This window comes from Mus caroli, unplaced genomic scaffold, assembly GCF_978045245.1.
Source record: "Mus caroli unplaced genomic scaffold, Mus_caroli_1 scaffold_17, whole genome shotgun sequence".
Lineage (NCBI taxonomy): Eukaryota > Metazoa > Chordata > Mammalia > Rodentia > Muridae > Mus > Mus caroli.
Window position 1 is genome coordinate 13,135,322 of NW_028227272.1, and position 17,558 is coordinate 13,152,879.

Genomic DNA, 17,558 nt, shown 5'->3' on the forward strand with positions numbered 1-17,558 from the left:
CTTTTTTGATGAATATTTAATTTTTTTGAATTATCTGAATAGGGTATTTCTCCTAATTTCTTTATTTGAGAGTACATTGTTGATATATATTAAGGATTTTTTATGTTGATTTTGTACCATGTACCTTTATGGTGTTTATTGGGAAATCTGTCAGTACAAAAACAATTTGTAAAAAGTGACTTGAAAAGTGGGAGTGGGTGGATAGAGGGGTTGGGGGGAGGGTATGGGGGACTTTTGGGATAGCATTGGAAATGTAAATGAGGAAAATACCTAATTAAAAAAAAAGTGACTTGAATATAGATACACTACAATAAAACATATAGCCTTCACTTAAATTTTATATAATTTCCAAATGTCATGAAATACTAAATTTTTTATTTAAAAACTTTATAATATATAAATATCATTCTTAGTCTGCTTAGTTATAGAGGGAGGAAGAAAAAAACAGCAGGATGAGAACAAAGCAAAACAGACACCTAGCAAGGTAAGCAACACATCCTGTGGCTCCATGTTCAGCAGCGTCTGGGCTCATGATGGAATGATGCGAGTTCCAAGCAAGGGTCTTGGGCGACCCCACATCCCAGCTCTGCTACCCACAGTATACAAACTCTTTCTTAAGCCTGCAGCTTGTTAGATGGCCAACAGTCTTGGCATTTCAAATATTCAGGGCTCCACTGCAGCGTGAGCTTCACCTTCACAGCCTCACTTACTAACTTATTAACTACTCAGTGCCTGCTTGTAGAGAATCAGTCCTGTCAGTTTGGCCTCGGAGGCTTTTCAGCATTAGCATAAGCCCCTATTAGCCTGTGCACACTTGCATCCATTATTCCTATAAAACCAGTACCACACAGATGACACATGCTTTCATTCTGATGCATATACGCTGGGAGAGAGATTTGAGGGACTTCTCTATATATTTGTCGGCAACTTCATAGGTCTCTATCCTTAAATCTAAAGTGTTTTTGTTTTTTTACTGAGTATATGGACAGAAAAGAGAGGGAGAGAAAGGGAGGGTGGGGAAAACAGAATGTTTAGGGTCATGTATTTTTATATACTGCTGGCAGTAAGTTGTTTGTGACATCCTGATTTGAAGAAATGATGTCAAGATATATAGCCCCTGATAAAATATAGGCATTTATCTGCCTTATAGCAGATGTGTAATGTGTAAGTTAACAGCAGGAATAATCTCTGGTTGGTTAAAATAATGATAATTTTGTTTTTATGTTTTGTTTTATGTATGTGCATTTTCACTACCAATTATATACTATGTGTGCTGGTCATGCCCAGACCACCATGTAAAGGTCTTCCGTACTGGTTCAACAATGATAAATGTAGACACTAACTTGATTTCTAGAACTAAAATGACTTCTTTTTCTCGAGTCATACTTTCCCCTCTGTCTTAAGTCTCTACTGCTATAATAAACACCATGACCAGAGAAGCATTTTGGGGAGGAAAGGGTTATTTTTCCTTATAGCTTACAGTCCCTATTAAAGCGATCACGGGAAGGACTCAAGACAGGAATAGGGGCAAGAGGTCATGGAGGAGTGTGCTTTATTGGTTTGTTTAACCTGTGTTTTTACAGAACTTAAGACCACTATCCAAAATGGGCTAGGCATTCCCACATTAATCCAATCAATCAATCAATCAATCAATCAATCAATCAATCAAGAAAATGCCTGACAAACTTGTGTATAGCCAACCCTATGAGTGCATTGTCTCAAAGTAAGAGTTGCTCTTCCCAAAAGGTAGAGACCTGTGTCAGGTAGATATAAAACTAACCAACATACTTGCCTTACCAAATCCCAGCGATGGCCAACCCAAGAGAGAGGCCTGTCAATCACAGGCCTGTTTTTCAAACTGAGCTCTCACTGGCTATAACTAACAATGGCCAACTTTAGGACAGAAGAAGAAAACTTCAATCTTCCTACCCTCCTTCCTCTAAAACCTGTAAGAATGGACTGACTGCCATGTGGACCTGAACTCTCCTTGGAGCCCCTGTTCCCCATGCAGCAGTCTTCCCTATTTGTCTATGGTGTTAAAACTTGAAATCTCTTCTAATAAACCTCATAAAAAGGATAATTTATTACAATGTCCTCATTAGCCTTAAATCAAAACTTTTTAATGGGTCTTAAGGAAGTAACTAGGCTGGGTATGCACCTCAGTCACAGAGTACTTGCCTAAGCAACCCATACCCTAATTAGTTTAAGCATGATTATTCTTTTGCTGGTTTGGACATGATTGTTTGGGTAGGTTTAGATTTGGCCTGGCTGAGGAAGGATGTCGCTGGGGGCAGGCTGTGAAGTTTCAAAGCTACACTCCACTGTAGTTTACTCCCAGCTTGCTGCTCTAGTGCCATGCCTGCTTACTGCCTCCCCACTGTAATAGTGATGGACTCCTAGTCCCTTGGGAACCATCAGGCCAAAACAAAACTACTTCCTAAGTTGCAAGTTGCCTTGGTCTGGGTGGTCTATTACAGCAATAGAAAAATAACTAATACAATTTTAAAGGTTAAAAGCTGGTGAGATAGCTTAGTTAGTATTACAGAGTAACAAGAAGCTATCTTGGACTTTGTCCTGATAGACTTGGAAACTAGAGCAGGACTGTAACAGTAGTAGCTAGGTCTATGGCAATAGTACTAGAGCTACTGACATTCGTATAGAGCAGTGACTCTCAACCTTCCCAATGCTGTGACCCTTTAATACAATTCTTTTTTTTTTTTCGAAAACAAGACTTTTTTATTAGATATTTTCTTCATTTATATTTCAAATGCTATATCCCCAAAGTCCCCTATACTGGGGTATATGATCTTCGCAAGACCAAGGGCCTCTCCTACCATTGATGGCTAACTAGGCATCTTCTGCTATATATGCAACTAGAGACACAGCTCTGGGGGGTACTGGCTAGTTCACATTGTTGTTCTTCCTAAAGGGTTGCAGATCCCTTTAGCTCCTTGGGTACTTTCTCTAGCTCCTTCATTAGGGGTCCTGTGTTCCATCCAATAGATGACTGTATTTGCCAGGAACTGGCAGAGCCTCACAAGAGACAGCTATATCAGGGTCCTGTCAGCAAAATCTTGCTGGCATATGCAATAGTGTCTGGGTTTGGTGGTTGTATATGGGATGGATCCCCAGGTGGGGCAGTCTCTAGATGGTCCTTCCTTTGGATATTAGCCCAGAAACTTAGAATACCCAAGATACAATTTGCAAAACACATGTGTGGCTACTTCGTTCCTTCTTAGACTGGGGAACAAAATACCATGGAAGGAGTTACAGAAACAAAGTTCAGACCTTTAACACAATTCTTCATGTTGTGTTCACCCACAACTATAGTTATTTTTGTTGCTACTTTGTAATTGTAATTTTGTTACTATTATGAATCAAAATAAAAATATGTGTTTTCTGATTGTCTTAGGTGACTATCAAAGTCAGTCAACCCCCAAAGGGTTAGGACTCATAGATTAAGAAACATGCTGTAGAGAAATTGGGAGATTCTCACCAGGGATTCCAGAAATTATTCCCTCCCTCAGTTGCAAGTCATCTTGGGAGATGAGAGACTAGTAAAGGAAGTGAAACGGTGATTGAAGGTAGGGCATGTAATGCAGAATCCATGAGACTGTATGGGGTGGGACAAGGCATCAAGATAGCTATTATGAGGTTACCCACACTTCTGTAGCTAACTTTGCATGTGCTCTGTAAACAAGCCCAGTACATTCATTAGTCTCATCAAGTCGGACTCTGGTGACATCAGTCACCCATAGACATCTGGGGTGATTAGCTGTTCATCTGCCCCTCCCTAGCTCCCTAGGCTTGAATAGGCCTGACAACCCAAGCTCAATCGCTCAATCTCACAAGGTGGCAGGAGAAAGTCAACTTCTGATAGTTGTCTTTTGACCGCCACATGTCTGCTGTGTCGGGGGTTTAGGGGAGCGGAAAGAGGTGGGGAAGGAGGAAGTGAAGGGGGGGAGGATGAATTTTACTTTAAAAATTAAAGAAAAAAACAAACAAACAAACAAACAAAAACACTTCAAAGCCCGACATTATGCATGGCCTTAAAATTCTAGCTATGTAGGAAGCTGAGACAAGAGGATCATGAGTTTGAGGACAGCCTGAGAAACTGGGGATGGAGATTCTTAAAAAAAAAAAAAAGTTGCTTTTTAAAAAACCAGTAACTTTACCATGTTTTTACACAATTTATAAACATATGACACAATACTCCTCCTATCATTTCTACACATTTATATTCCTGTTTTATGGATAATAAAACACAGATGGTCTAAGTCACTTTAAAGATCCTATAATCCAAGCAACCAAATCGTTTCGAACTTCTTACTTACAGCTCAGAAGTTTCAATGTACTTTGCGGTTCCTTCAATCGTGTTACAATACTCGGTGGCAAATTTGGTAATAAGCTGGAGTAAAGTAGCACTTTTATCATCCACGGGTTCACCGTAGCTATTTAGAAGAGACTGATACTGAGCAGCTAAGACATTTATTCTTGTTTTCAGCTCTGGTAAACAATCTCTGATATGATGCATAAGTAACCTGAAAGTTTAGAAAAGCAGGGTTGTAGCATAAAATTAGGTATTCTGATACTTTTAAACAAGTCAATTAAAAATGTGTAAAAAGGGCAAATCTTCAAGTACTCAGATCTTCAACGTGTCCGAGGACTTGGTGGCTGGTTACCAGAAAGACGAGAAAGAGCAAAGGATTGGGATGTTCAGTCCCAGATGACTTGATCACCAATGGCTAGTGAAGTCATGGATCACATCTGTATGAGGAAGCGGCCATAACTCAAGTAGAAAGTTCATGGAAGTAAAAAGGTTGTGTAGCAAGGCATGCCCAGAAAGAGTGTAAAGCCCAGCTCATGTGTCAGCATTCCATAGACCTTACCTTAGCTATCTCTTTTAACTGCATTACCTGTACCCTTTATAATAAATAACCTTTCATTATACATGAGCAAACATAAATGAGTATCCCCTGAAGCCGATCACCTATCACCAGGGAGGCACATTCATAACTTCTGCTGTCACTTGACATCTGAAGTACAAGGAAAATCCTGTAACAAACAGGCCTTGTGATGATGACTCTATGTAAATAGTGTCAGAAGTGAGTTAGAGGACATCTAGTTACAATCTAGCAAAGAATTACACTGTACGGAATATGGGGAAAATTCAGAAGTACTCTGTTCATCTGAGTAACTGTAAGAATAAGAAAACAAATTTTTAGCTCCTCCACCATAGCGCAACAATAAGAAATACGGCAATCTTAAATTAGAGGTCCTTAGTCTAAAAAACTTACACAAAAGCTGTGTTGGTTAATTCTTTTCACGTATACCTTTAGCTACCAAGCCTAGTGGCTGCTAGAAAACCACAGGTCAAACAAATAATGCACATTGTTTTTGTGTCACAGTAAAGTAAGCCACTTGGTCCAATCTACCTGTAATTTTGGTTTAATTACAATAGGTACTTAGTATACTATAAATAAACTCATCTCATTAAGACCCAAATTCATTTCCCTTTAACCTACAGGATGAGAGATAATGGTTTTCACTTTACTCCTTATATAAAAGGAAGGCTTTTAGTTCCTACACTAATAGTAGATATTCAGAACTGTAGGTATGGAACTCATGTTATTTCTATTATGAATAAATGTGATAGCTGAACCACACCATGTGATAACTGAAAATTTTAACTAAATTCATGAAACATAAAGTGTTTGGAAGTCATCTAATATCTCAGTAAAGCTCAAAATCCTGTGAAATTTTTCTTAACTGCTCAGTCAAGGTACTGTGGTAGCAACTGCCCTGCTGACATCAGTCCCCAAAACTTCCTGCACTTGACACCGGCATTGATGCTGTCCAGTCGGCTTGCTACTGTTCTTATGGCTCACATAAAACAGATGCATATTTTGATTTCATTAGATAACACTTCAGCAAGCCAGAAATAGACGGCTATGAACTGCACAGAGATGAGCAGACTCCACTAGGGTCTGACTCCAAGCCCTGAGTCACTGCTGCTGCTCTGTAAGCGTGTGGACAGTTAAAGGATTTTGCTGGTGTTGCTTGCATTTTGGAGGTTGTTAAGGAAGACCCCATAAGTAAATTTACCCCTATCTGGAACTTAGGTCAACTTTAAATGAACTGGAAATCTCCACTCCAGAGGATCCAGGCTTCAACAAAGTGTAAACTCCTTTTGATGGGGTTCCTAAAGATTCTGCTATTACTACTTGATTGTAAACACTACTGAAAATGTTTTATTTGAACAAATTTTCTTTGAGTATTAAACCATATAATAGTAATTTGGGAAATGAGTTTGAATTGGAAAAAAAAAATCCACTTCCCAATTAAGAATATTATTTGAATGCTCACTCCAGACTACATGATTTAATATCAAACATCCCAATAAAAACAGACATTTGCTTCACAGGAACCCAGAAGTAACGCTGGAGGGAACAGTATGAAAAGATATGAAACAAAACAGGAACAGTCTAGGACAACTATTGGCAAAACAAAGACATTTCATCTTCAAAAAGTGAAAATGTTACCTATTCAGGGTCCTAGCAAGATACTTTGTTCCATTTCTGTTGGCCAGAGATGGGTACTTCTTTTGAAGAAAAGCATATTCATCACGGATTGAATCAGTTACACTCTTCTTATTGTTAATATCCAGTTGGCTTCTATGGTTGAAAAATAACAAACTTGTTCAACTAGGGTCTGCTCTGGATGAGCGGCTGCATCAGATGATGTCTCCTGACTTCTCACACGGCTGTTTACTTACTCCTCGAGTGATGCTCCGCAGCAGACATCATCATTACACTTTATACAAGGCACTGATGTCTCAATGAACTCACCCAAGGAAGGCACAGACAGCCTAGATTTGAACTGTCTGACTGAACTTAAAAGATGAAGAGTATCAGCTTCATTGTTACTATTAACCATAAGCTAAAGCGGTATCCTTAAGTACATTTTAGATTGATATACAAATGCAAGTATATCTTAATCGGCTTTATTTTATCCATGGGCAGGTGACTGATTTCTACCAAAAATTAAAGTTAACTGAAAGTGTAATTATCTACAAATATAGTATGCAGTAGTATATATAGCACATGCTTGCCTGAAAAGAAAATAGATAGGTTTTCTTTAAATGTGGAAAGGAATGTATGGAGGAACATATAGAGAGAATTGGAATGGACCTTATATATCACTTAATAAAATATTTTAGTTTTTAAATGACCTGAGGGCCAAAGATGTTATTACAAGTGATTTAAAGTCTATTATATCCAGACCATGTAGAAACTAGAATTAGAACTTGGTCTCTTGACAACTAGTTAGTTTCCTTACCATAGAGCATCTCTGACCGAAGAGAAACTACCACTGCTCCACACTAGCCCTGCCACCCTGTGAGAATTCCAACAACACTGTTGCAAACTGCAACAAGAGATACTCAACAGCAGTTGGTTTGTTTCTGTTCTATAGTTTTTAATGCCAGCAAGTTTTAGGATGTATCTTTAAAGTTTCCAAGTTACATTTTGGCAATTACACAGTATTACTAATGATATGGGGTTAAAAATAATCATTAAAATTCCACTACCTTTAAATTTTATTGATTAGGCACAAATTAGACAATATTTATTTTCTTTACCCAATGCCCTTATACATAATTTAAATAGCAGGCAAGAATTTGCAAAAGCTAATTAGTAAATCATCTTCTGTTTTTTTACTGATTACCTTAGAAACATTTTTTATTAGAAAACTCAGAGAGGAAGAATACTTTTTAAAAAGGGCCTTGGAAGTGACTCCATGTAAAAGCACTTGTTGCCGTGCCTGATACCCAAGTTTAAACCTCAAAACCCAAATGGGAGAAAGAGGAAACTGGGTCCTGCTAATTGTCCTCTGACCTCCACATACAGGTTCATACTTAAAAAAATCAAAACTACCACCACCACCAAAACCCACAAAAATATTTCAGAGAGATATTATGAACTTCATCTCTTTACAGTGCATTGACCTCTGCAGCAATATAAGCATTAGAACAGGAGGGAAACACAGGACAGTATCACATTTCAGACTGATTTTCAAAAATTTAGACTTGCTTTAAAATGAGAATGCTATGATTCTTATCCTATTCATTAAAAAAAAGATTTTATTTTTATTTATGTGTATATGTGTGCATCTGCATGTTTATATGAGCACATGTATGCTGGTGGTATCCTTGGAGGACCAAGAGGGTGATGGATCCCTTGAAGCCGAGGTTTTAAGTGGTTGTGAGTTACTCAATATGGGTGTGCTGGGAACCAAACTCTGGTCCTAAGAGTAACAAGTGTTCTTAACCACAGAACCAATTCTCCAGCCCCTTTATTCCATTTAAATTGCTAACCTGTTAACTACTCCAATTATTCCAAGCTTGACTGGAATAACCCTTCCCATCAATACATCCATGGCATCAGTACCCGCATCCATGAGATCAAGTTTAGTGATTACAGCTAGAGTTCTGCGCCCTGGTAAATATGAAAAGGAAGGGGAAGAGAGCATCCATTAAAAAACCAGCATTAAGTTTAGTAAAGGAAAATTTTCATCTATAGTTCTACTTAACACATTGCCCTTTCTACCATTTTGTTAAATATTTTTCTACCCTTTGCCTCCCATACTTTATCTAAAATAAATTTAAATATGGCATACAATTTTAAAACTCGTTTGCATGAGTAATTTAATTTTAAAAAATGATGTGTATATGAGTGTGTATATGTTTGTGCATGCGGGGGTTGGGAGGTGGGGCACAAGAGGGTGGTGGGTCCTCTGGAAGATTAGCAAGTGCTCTTAACCACAGAATCAACTCTCTAGCTCCGTAAGTAATTTCTTATTATTTCTTAGGTCAACATTTCTACCCATTTTATGTTTATATGTGTGGCTCTACATGTTTGTACATGCAAACATATGCTGGTGATATCCTTGGAGGACATACGAGGGTGTGGAATCTCTTGGAGCCATAGTTATTTACTATGTAGAATCTTGCTCTTGCCCAATCCCTTTGGTGGTGCTGGGGAAGAAATCTTAGGGACTTGGGCAAGCTTAAATAACTACTGTATTAATGAACTACACCCCCAGATTTTCATTTGGTTCTTTCTAACAAGTGCATACCACTTTACTACATAACAGCACTATTACCCGGCAATGTCCTTTTGCTAAGCAATCGAACCTATCTCCCAGCCCTACTTTTGTAAGTCTTAGAATGTTATGTGAAAGGATGCCACTGATGTCTTTCATTCACCATGACTCATCGGAGTGCTGTCCGCCTTGTAGACATTGTAGTAGACGTTAGCAATCACTGTTCAACAGTGCTCTTTATTACATGGGTGTACTAATTTGGCTATTCAGTCCTGATTTGAACTAATTTGGTTATTCAGTCCTGATTTGAGAAATATTTGAGTTGTTTTTAGTTTGGGGAAACTATGAATAAATTCAACATAGATGTTAGTATACAAAAGGGTATTTTAAAGAATTCATTTATTCATTTATTTTGGGGTGGAAGGAATCAAAGGGGCATCTAAGTAGAACTGCATATATAGGAGTTCAGGGGACCACTTTCGGGAGGGAGTCTGTTCTCTCCTTTCAGATCTTCAGACTCAGCAGCAAATCACTTGCTTAACAATCAACCTGCTAAACCAAAACTCTGCTAAGCCCTCGATTCTTTAAACAGTATCTCTCTGAGTGGACAACAGCCTGAGCTAACCTCAACTTGTAATCCTCTTGCCTCAGCCTCCTGGATTGTTGGTATTACATGGCTCACCGGGCTCCAGAGAAGTTTTCATATGAAAATGTAAAATGCAATTGCTGACTGGAGTTGTTGCTCTTCCTCAAAGTAAATACAGCACTCCACATCAATACATGTAACAATTCCAGCTGCTCTGCAGGTATGACCTCAAATAGGCAGTTTCCTAGTTATGGATATTTTCTTTTGTTCCCAATCTACAAATCACTATTTATAGTCATTTCACATTATCTTTTTTTTTTTTTTTTTTTTTTTGGTTTTTTGAGACAGGGTTTCTCTGTGTAGCCCTGGCTGGCCTCGAACTCAGAAATCTGCCTGCCTCTGCCTCCCGAGTGCTGGGATTAAAGGCATGCGCCACCACGCCCGGCCATTTCACATTATCTTATCCCCACTAAGAAGTTACTTCTAAATTGTACCTAATTGCTTTTATGTGTATGTGCTATGCATGTGTATTTACATTGAGTCCATACATGGGATATCTTCCTAAATTACCTTCCATCCTTTTTTTTTGAGGGTCTCTCATTGAAGTTCGAAATCACCTATTGGTTAAACTAGCTGAACAGTAAGCTCCAAGGGTCTGCCCTTCTCCTTCTGGTTCCGGCACTGGGGCTGCTAAGGTGTTCCGTTGTGCCTGCCTTCTAGAGATGTGAACCTGGGTCCTCACTCTTGCACTGGAAACACATTTGCAATTCACATCTCTCTAGCCCCAGTTTTAAATTTTTGATATTATATGTTAATATTGATTGAAATGATTTCCCTGTAATGTATTGCCATTTTGGTTGTTAGATCATCTTCTACACAACAAGTTCCAGGCCAGCCAGGGTACATAGTGGGATATTGTCTTAAAACAACACAATAGAAAACAAAAAACAAACCACCTCCCACCCCCAAAAAGATTACTAGATCAAATGTATCTCAATCTTATTGCATGATTATTGTTATGTATTTATGTATATATGTATATATGTATGCATGCATATATGTATGTATTTAGAGACAGGGTTTCAGATATGGCTAGCCCCAAACTCACTGTAGCTGAAGATGACCTTTTCCGGTTCTTACCTCCCACGTCCTAGGATTACAGGTATGCACTACCATACCTGACTAATTATGAAAGTTTTAATTATACTTGTACAGCTTCTATCAAATTTTTATTTGAAATTAATTTTCAAAGCATAAAAGAACCTGTAACACAGATGCTGGTCCTTCAAGTATCTAGGTGACAAAACAGTTTCCTTATGGGTCAATTACCCACTCACTTATAAAGCTAGCATTTCATACAGGCTCAGAGATACCTCTAATATCCCAAGTATCACCTGAATCACAATCTGGGTAAAGAATGATTTATAAAGAGATGCCTTAAAAGACTCTCTTCTATACTGAGCTTGTCTAGTGTTTTTTGTTTTAAATCTTCAGAAAGTAGATTCTATAATTATTTCCTGTATCATAATAATCTATTATTATGAGTTATTTATTCTTAAATATTGGCAATTCAAAAGTTGAAATTTCATTTACATAGTAATTTAATGTTAAAATTATAATTGGGTAGTTACTGAAAATATATATCTTATGGGGTACTGTTTTTTACCTATCCTTTATAGCAATCAAGTAACTATTTTCCATCTTAATTGCTATTTAAATTTATTAGAAAAGAAAGCATTTTTAAGATCTCTACTAACTGGATACACTCCTTTCAATAAAATTCTTTTCTTGAGGAAAGATTTACCACTGTAAATCAACATCCATTAAATGTAAACATCTGTCCTTACCATCTGGATCTACCTCTCTGGAAATCTTGAGTGCTTCCGATGTTGCCATGTCTGTATTTGCAGCAGTGACAGCAAGGATAATGGAATTGGGATTACTGATGAACCGAAGAATAAGTTCTCTGATCTGAAGCTCAATGTCCTTGGGCTGATCACCTACAGGTACCTAGACCAAAGGTGAACTATAATCAAAATCAAATCAGCTTTTTCCATGCATCTAATTCATAGAATACAAGTATTTCTGCACTTAAAATAGCTAAAATAAATTAATAATGTGCTATAGAGATGTCTGGGCAAAGCCTTAAAATGTCACTTCCAAATATCAGAAATTCACTATAGCATAAATCATGTAAAAAACTGCTGAAAATCAACTGCATCCAGATGAGCTGTCCTAGTGATAATAAGCACACACAAATCATAAACAAGTAAATAATAGGCACACATAAGTTCACCATCCAAGTGGCAGACAGGCCTAACAAGAACACAGAGTACAGCAGAACAGAACAGAGGCTGGGGAATGATGCTTTTAAATTGTTGCTTTAAATGATATTTAAAACAGAATAATTGGGACCTACCCTCAATTAGATAATGATTTTTAGGTGACTGAGCAGAAATTAAAGACAAAAGAAATAGTCATAGATATCTGGGGAAAGAACATTCCACACTGAGTGAATAACAAGGGTAGACACCCAGAACAGAAGAAATTAAAGATGAATAATACTTAAACTGAGTGTGGTGGCCTGTAATCCCAGGACCTAGGAGAGTAGAAGGCAGGGAGTTCAAAATCATTCACCACTACAGACCGTTAAAGGCCATCCTGAGATGTTTAAATATACAAACTAATGAAGTGAGAGAACAAGACAGGAGTAGAAAGTAATAAGAACTTAAATTTGTACTCTTCATAAAGAGGTAACTGGGAAGTCACTGACGAGACTTTAATCCAAGAAATGACAATCTAAATTTCATTTTAATAGAATAGTATGGTTACCAAAAGTAAAAAAAACAAGAGAGAACTATTATTTATTTTGTAACTTTAATTATGTAATCCAAGTCAAATAACAAGAGCTACTACTTCTACCATAAATATACTTAGAGGTGATAGAATTCTGGATATATTATAAAAATAAGGAAAGCCCAGAGGATTTGATGAAAGGAAGGCAGATAGAAAGTAAACAAATTTCAATGATGACTGTAAGGTTTTGGCTGATCAATTAGAAAAGTGGAATTGTCATATATTCAGATAGGGAAGATATCAGAAGGACCAACATAGTTAAAGGACAGATCAGGAATTTGGTAGTAGACACAGTAAAGCTGTGATGCTTATTCAAACATTTAAATGTGTATGCCAAGTGGATAGCTGGACATGTATCTAGAAATAATTTGAATGTTCACATATTCAAATTCATGCGCTGATAATACTATCAACCTAATTAGATTGTGTTATGAGTACCTAAAGTGGACAAGAGGTCCAAAAAAATGAACTCTGATTAAAGACTTTGGTGAGATGAGAAGAAACCAGCAAAAGACACTGAAAAGGGGTAGCCAGCAAGGTTACAGATGAAACTGTAGATGCAATACTCTGGGAGCCATGGTAAAGAAAGTATTTTAAGGAGAAAGAAGGGATCAACTATATAAAATGATCTGATAGTAACATAAACTGTGAAATCAACTGCTTATTCTCATTAGGTCAATGTTAAATGGAAAACAAAACACAGTCCTTTAAACAAAACCTCAAGCAACAGCTATTCCTTACTTTGGTCATTCCTGGTAAATCCACAAGTGTCAGGTTGACAACGTTGGGCGAGAAAACCTTGAGATGGATTGGCTCAGGGCTTACCCCCTAAAAACAAGTTTCAAATATATTATAATCATTTTGAATTTCAATGAATTATGAAATGCTAGAGTAAGCTACATTTCTAAGTACATAGAGTCAAGTACATAGACTTTAGATGCCTTAAAATATTTATTAAACTACGGTCCTAAAATCTTTCAATAATAAAAGTTTAATGAATCACACGAATGAGAAGGCAGCAAATCAAATAACGAGTAGGATTACCATCCTACACAACCTCATACCATTAATTTCTACAATTTTTCTCCCTATACCATTTCACTTTTTTATATGTATATGCCAATTTTAAAAAAGAGTTTAACAGATTAAGTACTTAAAAATAATGCATTTTTCATTTATCCAAAATTATGATGTTTCTGAACTGATGGTGGTAAACTGAAAGAGTAATATATAAGAAGCTATTCCCATTAATTTGGTCAAAGATATCTGAACATCAAGTGGCAAAATTGTACATACATAGTTGAGTTTGCTCAGGCAATATATCTCAATTTTCAGATCCCCAAGATGAAAAGCCATCCCTGACATAATCTAGTTATATTCCTGTCACAGTCCAGGTATAGCTGGTGTAGACATTTAGGGAAGTGTGATGACAACAGCAGTTAACTCCAAGGTGCCAGCTGAGAGTTTGACAATCTGCAAAGCACTATAACTGAAAGGATAAATATTTTCAACTGGCACACAGTGTTAACACTGATGCAAAATGTCTTTCTGTCAGGAAGTAACTACTTCATCACACTGCCTGGCAACAAATATATACTGAATATTATCACTAAGCTCAAGGTTACTTGTGAGAGTTATTGTTCCTTCAGGTAACATAGAATAGCAAATATAAAAAATATAAAAAGAAAACAGTAGTGACAATAAAGGGCACAAGAAGGATTTAAACGAGGCTGATTTTGTCATTAAAAGTATCCTAGACACTTGGTTTAAATTCTCACATTCTTATAAAATATGTGGCTGTAAACAAGTACTATGTAACTAAGTGCACAAAACATAAACGAAATATTTTATATGTATAAAGTTTTAAGGTGTGTGTGTGTGTGTGCACACGTATGTTTGTGTCAAATAATCCGCGTTAACTGTTGACTTGGCAGAAACTAGAATCACTTGGGAAAAGGGCATGTCTGTAGGGATGGTCTTTATCACTCTTGAATTAGAAAGACTCATCTGAATTGTGAGTGCTATATATGTAGAAAATGACAGTTAAAAATCAGTATGTATTCATGCACTCAATATTCTCTTCTGATTCTGAACATGTGAGCAGCTGCTTAAGTTTCTGTTGCTGTGACTTCCCTGCCACGATGGACTGTAAATGGGAAAACACCTTCCTTCCCCCTTACTTTTGTTAGGGTATTTATCACAGCAATAGACAAGAAACTGTGTGTGTTGCTGGAGATCTAGTTCATGCCTTTCCACTAAACAGCCTACCACTGACCTATGTCCCTAGCCTTTGGTGTCTACGAAACTATTTCAGTGTGTAGCTCACATCTGTCTGCCTCTACTACCCCAATTCTGGGAATTCAGATATAAACTACCACATCTTACACCAAGAGAGATAATTAATCACCTAAATTTTTATAAGTCTGTGGAATACTCCATTTGTTGTTGTTTTGTTTTCTGAAACAGGGTTTCTCTGTGTAGCCCTGGCTGTCCAGGAACTCTCTGTAGACCCAGGATGGCTGCAAACTCACAGAGATTCACCTGCCTCTGCCTCCCAAGTACTGGAACTAAAGGTGTGGCCACCACTGCCTGGCATGAATATCGGGAGGCAGAGGCAGGCGGATTTCTGAGTTCGAGGCCAGCCTGGTCTACAGAGTGAGTTCCAGGACAGCCAGGGCTACACAAAGAAACGCTGTCTCGAAAAACCAAAAAAAAAAAAAAAAAAAAAAAAAAAAAAAAAAAAAAAAGATTAAGATTATGAAGTTACAAGCCAACCTTGGTAACACAAAACTGTAATTTCCAGCTACTCAGGAAGTATCCCAAGTTCAAGACTAGCCTGAGTAATTTCATGAGACACTGTCTCAAAATAATATCAAAAAACCAAATATATATATATTAAAGCTTTAGAATATATATAGCTCAGTGGAAGAACACTTAAGTTAGCATGTACCAGGCCCCACATTCACCATCAGTACTAGAGGGAGGGGGAGAGTATCACTTTGTAATATACTTATATATTATTATATACAGGAAATGTTCAGCAATATATTTACTTTTTAAAAAGGGTTCCAGGTTTGGAATAATGCCTACCTTATTATTTCCTGAAATTCTTTCGGTTTCATTTTCAATTTCTTGTCGAATTTCATCAAAATCTGTGTAAAGCTAAAAATTTTTGAAACAAAAAAGAACCATAATCTAAATAAGATCAGACATTCTTAAGGGGTGGAGGCCACATTTAAAGAATATATAAGGATTTACTGCAGAAAATTAGTCCACATTCCTCACATACACATACATTTTTGCAAGATTTGTTTCAAAGTTGCCTGATGTCACCATATTAAAAAATCTCCAAATGAGGCAGGATCAAGTCAAGTTAAACTACTGTGCTTAGAAGCATTACTGAGAAAAGTTCTATTTTATAGGAAACAAGAAACACACTCCGGGTAAGAAACTATTCTCTACTATCTTTGCAAAATGTTATTTTCTATGCTATTTCATTATATTCTTTAGTGATTACCTTGTTTTTGGTGTGAAGAAATTTACCCCATTCTTCTGCTTCAACTCCTAGAGAAAGAAAGACTCATTTCTTAAAGACTGGAAATTAGGTTTTATAATCAGGAACTTAAAAAGATAACGCAGAAAACTTTTTATTTTTTAACTACAAGTTAACAAATGTCTTAATTTTAGGATCTGCTAAATACACATTCACATTTTTAAAGCACGACACAGACGACAAAGGCAGGACTAACTTCAAGAAGAGTTGCCTGCAAGCCTTCCCAGAATCTGAAATCTATTGTTTACAAATAAATTGTTCATTTCCTATTTGTGATTATAATAATTCCTTCATACATCTTATATATGAAAGCAATTTATGCAATGAAAAATTTTAAAGAACTATAAAAAAAATTAAAACTCCATTGGATAATGCAAAAAAAAATTATATGGCAAATGTGTATATAACATTAAAGTTAAAAACACATGCAATATATGAATGAAAAAGCTAATTTTTCCATTTTTGAAAATCATTGAACTTTGTTTTTTTGTTGCCTACATATAGAGCTCTCAGTGACAGGGTAGTAGCTGGCTTGGAATGCAGACTGCCAATGTGATTTTTCCCAAGGTCAAATCTATATTTTCTTATGGAATTATAGAACAGAAATGAATGCAAAATTAATGAAAATAGAAATATATATGTATGTAAGGAACTGACACTCGGCTAGTTTCCAGTCACAGTCTGCTCCTGACATCTTACCCAAGCACTGCTATTCTGCCTTCACCAAATTCGGAAGCTTAAGTATCTTAATGATTTAAAATATTTAATGCATAAAAGTCACCTGAAATAAAAGTAAGACTTTCACATAAGTATTATTTAGTAAGAGGCATATGGTTCTTTGTTAGAACAAAGTTATATAAAACCAGATCCTTTTTGCAAATAAAATGTTCACCTACTTGAAGCTTAGAACCTTCTTCCAAAAAGGACCTTTGAAAGACCAGATTAATCTAGGTGACAGAACTCACAGAGGTACTACTACATACAAAAGGGGTATTTTAACTTAGTCGGCCATATAAAAGTTTCAGTATCTTCAGTTATATTTTTGTAAAAATTAAATTCTACCACCAAAAAGGCTTGCATGTTAATGCAATGCCAAAACACTAACAAGAACCACCAAAACCTGCAATCAATGTAAACAGGCAAATAAAAATGGAAAAGGTGCACGCAGCCTGTACGGGTACATAAGCACACATGCAGGCATAATAAAAAAGGGAGGGCTAAAAACAAATGGATAAAGGAAACCTTTGGAAAGGTGTCTTGAGTTTTTCCATGTGGCAGGGTCTGTAGTTAAAGAGAAATAGCACAAAGTAATTTTAGTGCTTATCCCTAAGACTTAAAACTTTTAAAACACTCAAGTGTGTAGAAACACTATTACACTTCAAATGTGCATAAGCACTCAATTACTCAAAACTTATTAGAATTGTAAGAACAAATATATTTATTATATTAATAAACTGCACA

The 17,558-nt window shown here is 36.6% G+C and overlaps 1 protein-coding gene across 16 annotated transcripts in view; it reads right to left on the minus strand.

Annotated features, from left to right (window-relative positions):
* Window positions 1-17,558, minus strand: part of Dnm1l (dynamin 1 like) — a 47,116-nt gene that overhangs the window by 12,630 nt on the left and 16,928 nt on the right. For 8 of the 16 annotated variants that reach the window (XM_029470356.2, XM_029470353.2, XM_029470350.2 and 5 more), the window contains exons 3-10: window positions 17,340-17,378; window positions 16,062-16,108; window positions 15,635-15,706; window positions 13,286-13,372; window positions 11,536-11,698; window positions 8,375-8,495; window positions 6,543-6,674; window positions 4,335-4,541 (exon numbers count right to left, since the gene is read on the minus strand). In XM_029470356.2, coding sequence (XP_029326216.1) covers window positions 4,335-4,541; window positions 6,543-6,674; window positions 8,375-8,495; window positions 11,536-11,698; window positions 13,286-13,372; window positions 15,635-15,706; window positions 16,062-16,108; window positions 17,340-17,378 — 868 coding nt within the window. The remainder of the gene's footprint in view (window positions 1-4,334; window positions 4,542-6,542; window positions 6,675-8,374; window positions 8,496-11,535; window positions 11,699-13,285; window positions 13,373-15,634; window positions 15,707-16,061; window positions 16,109-17,339; window positions 17,379-17,558) is intronic. The other 8 variants (XM_021184670.2, XM_021184668.3, XM_029470352.2 and 5 more) reach the window with 1 other exon arrangement.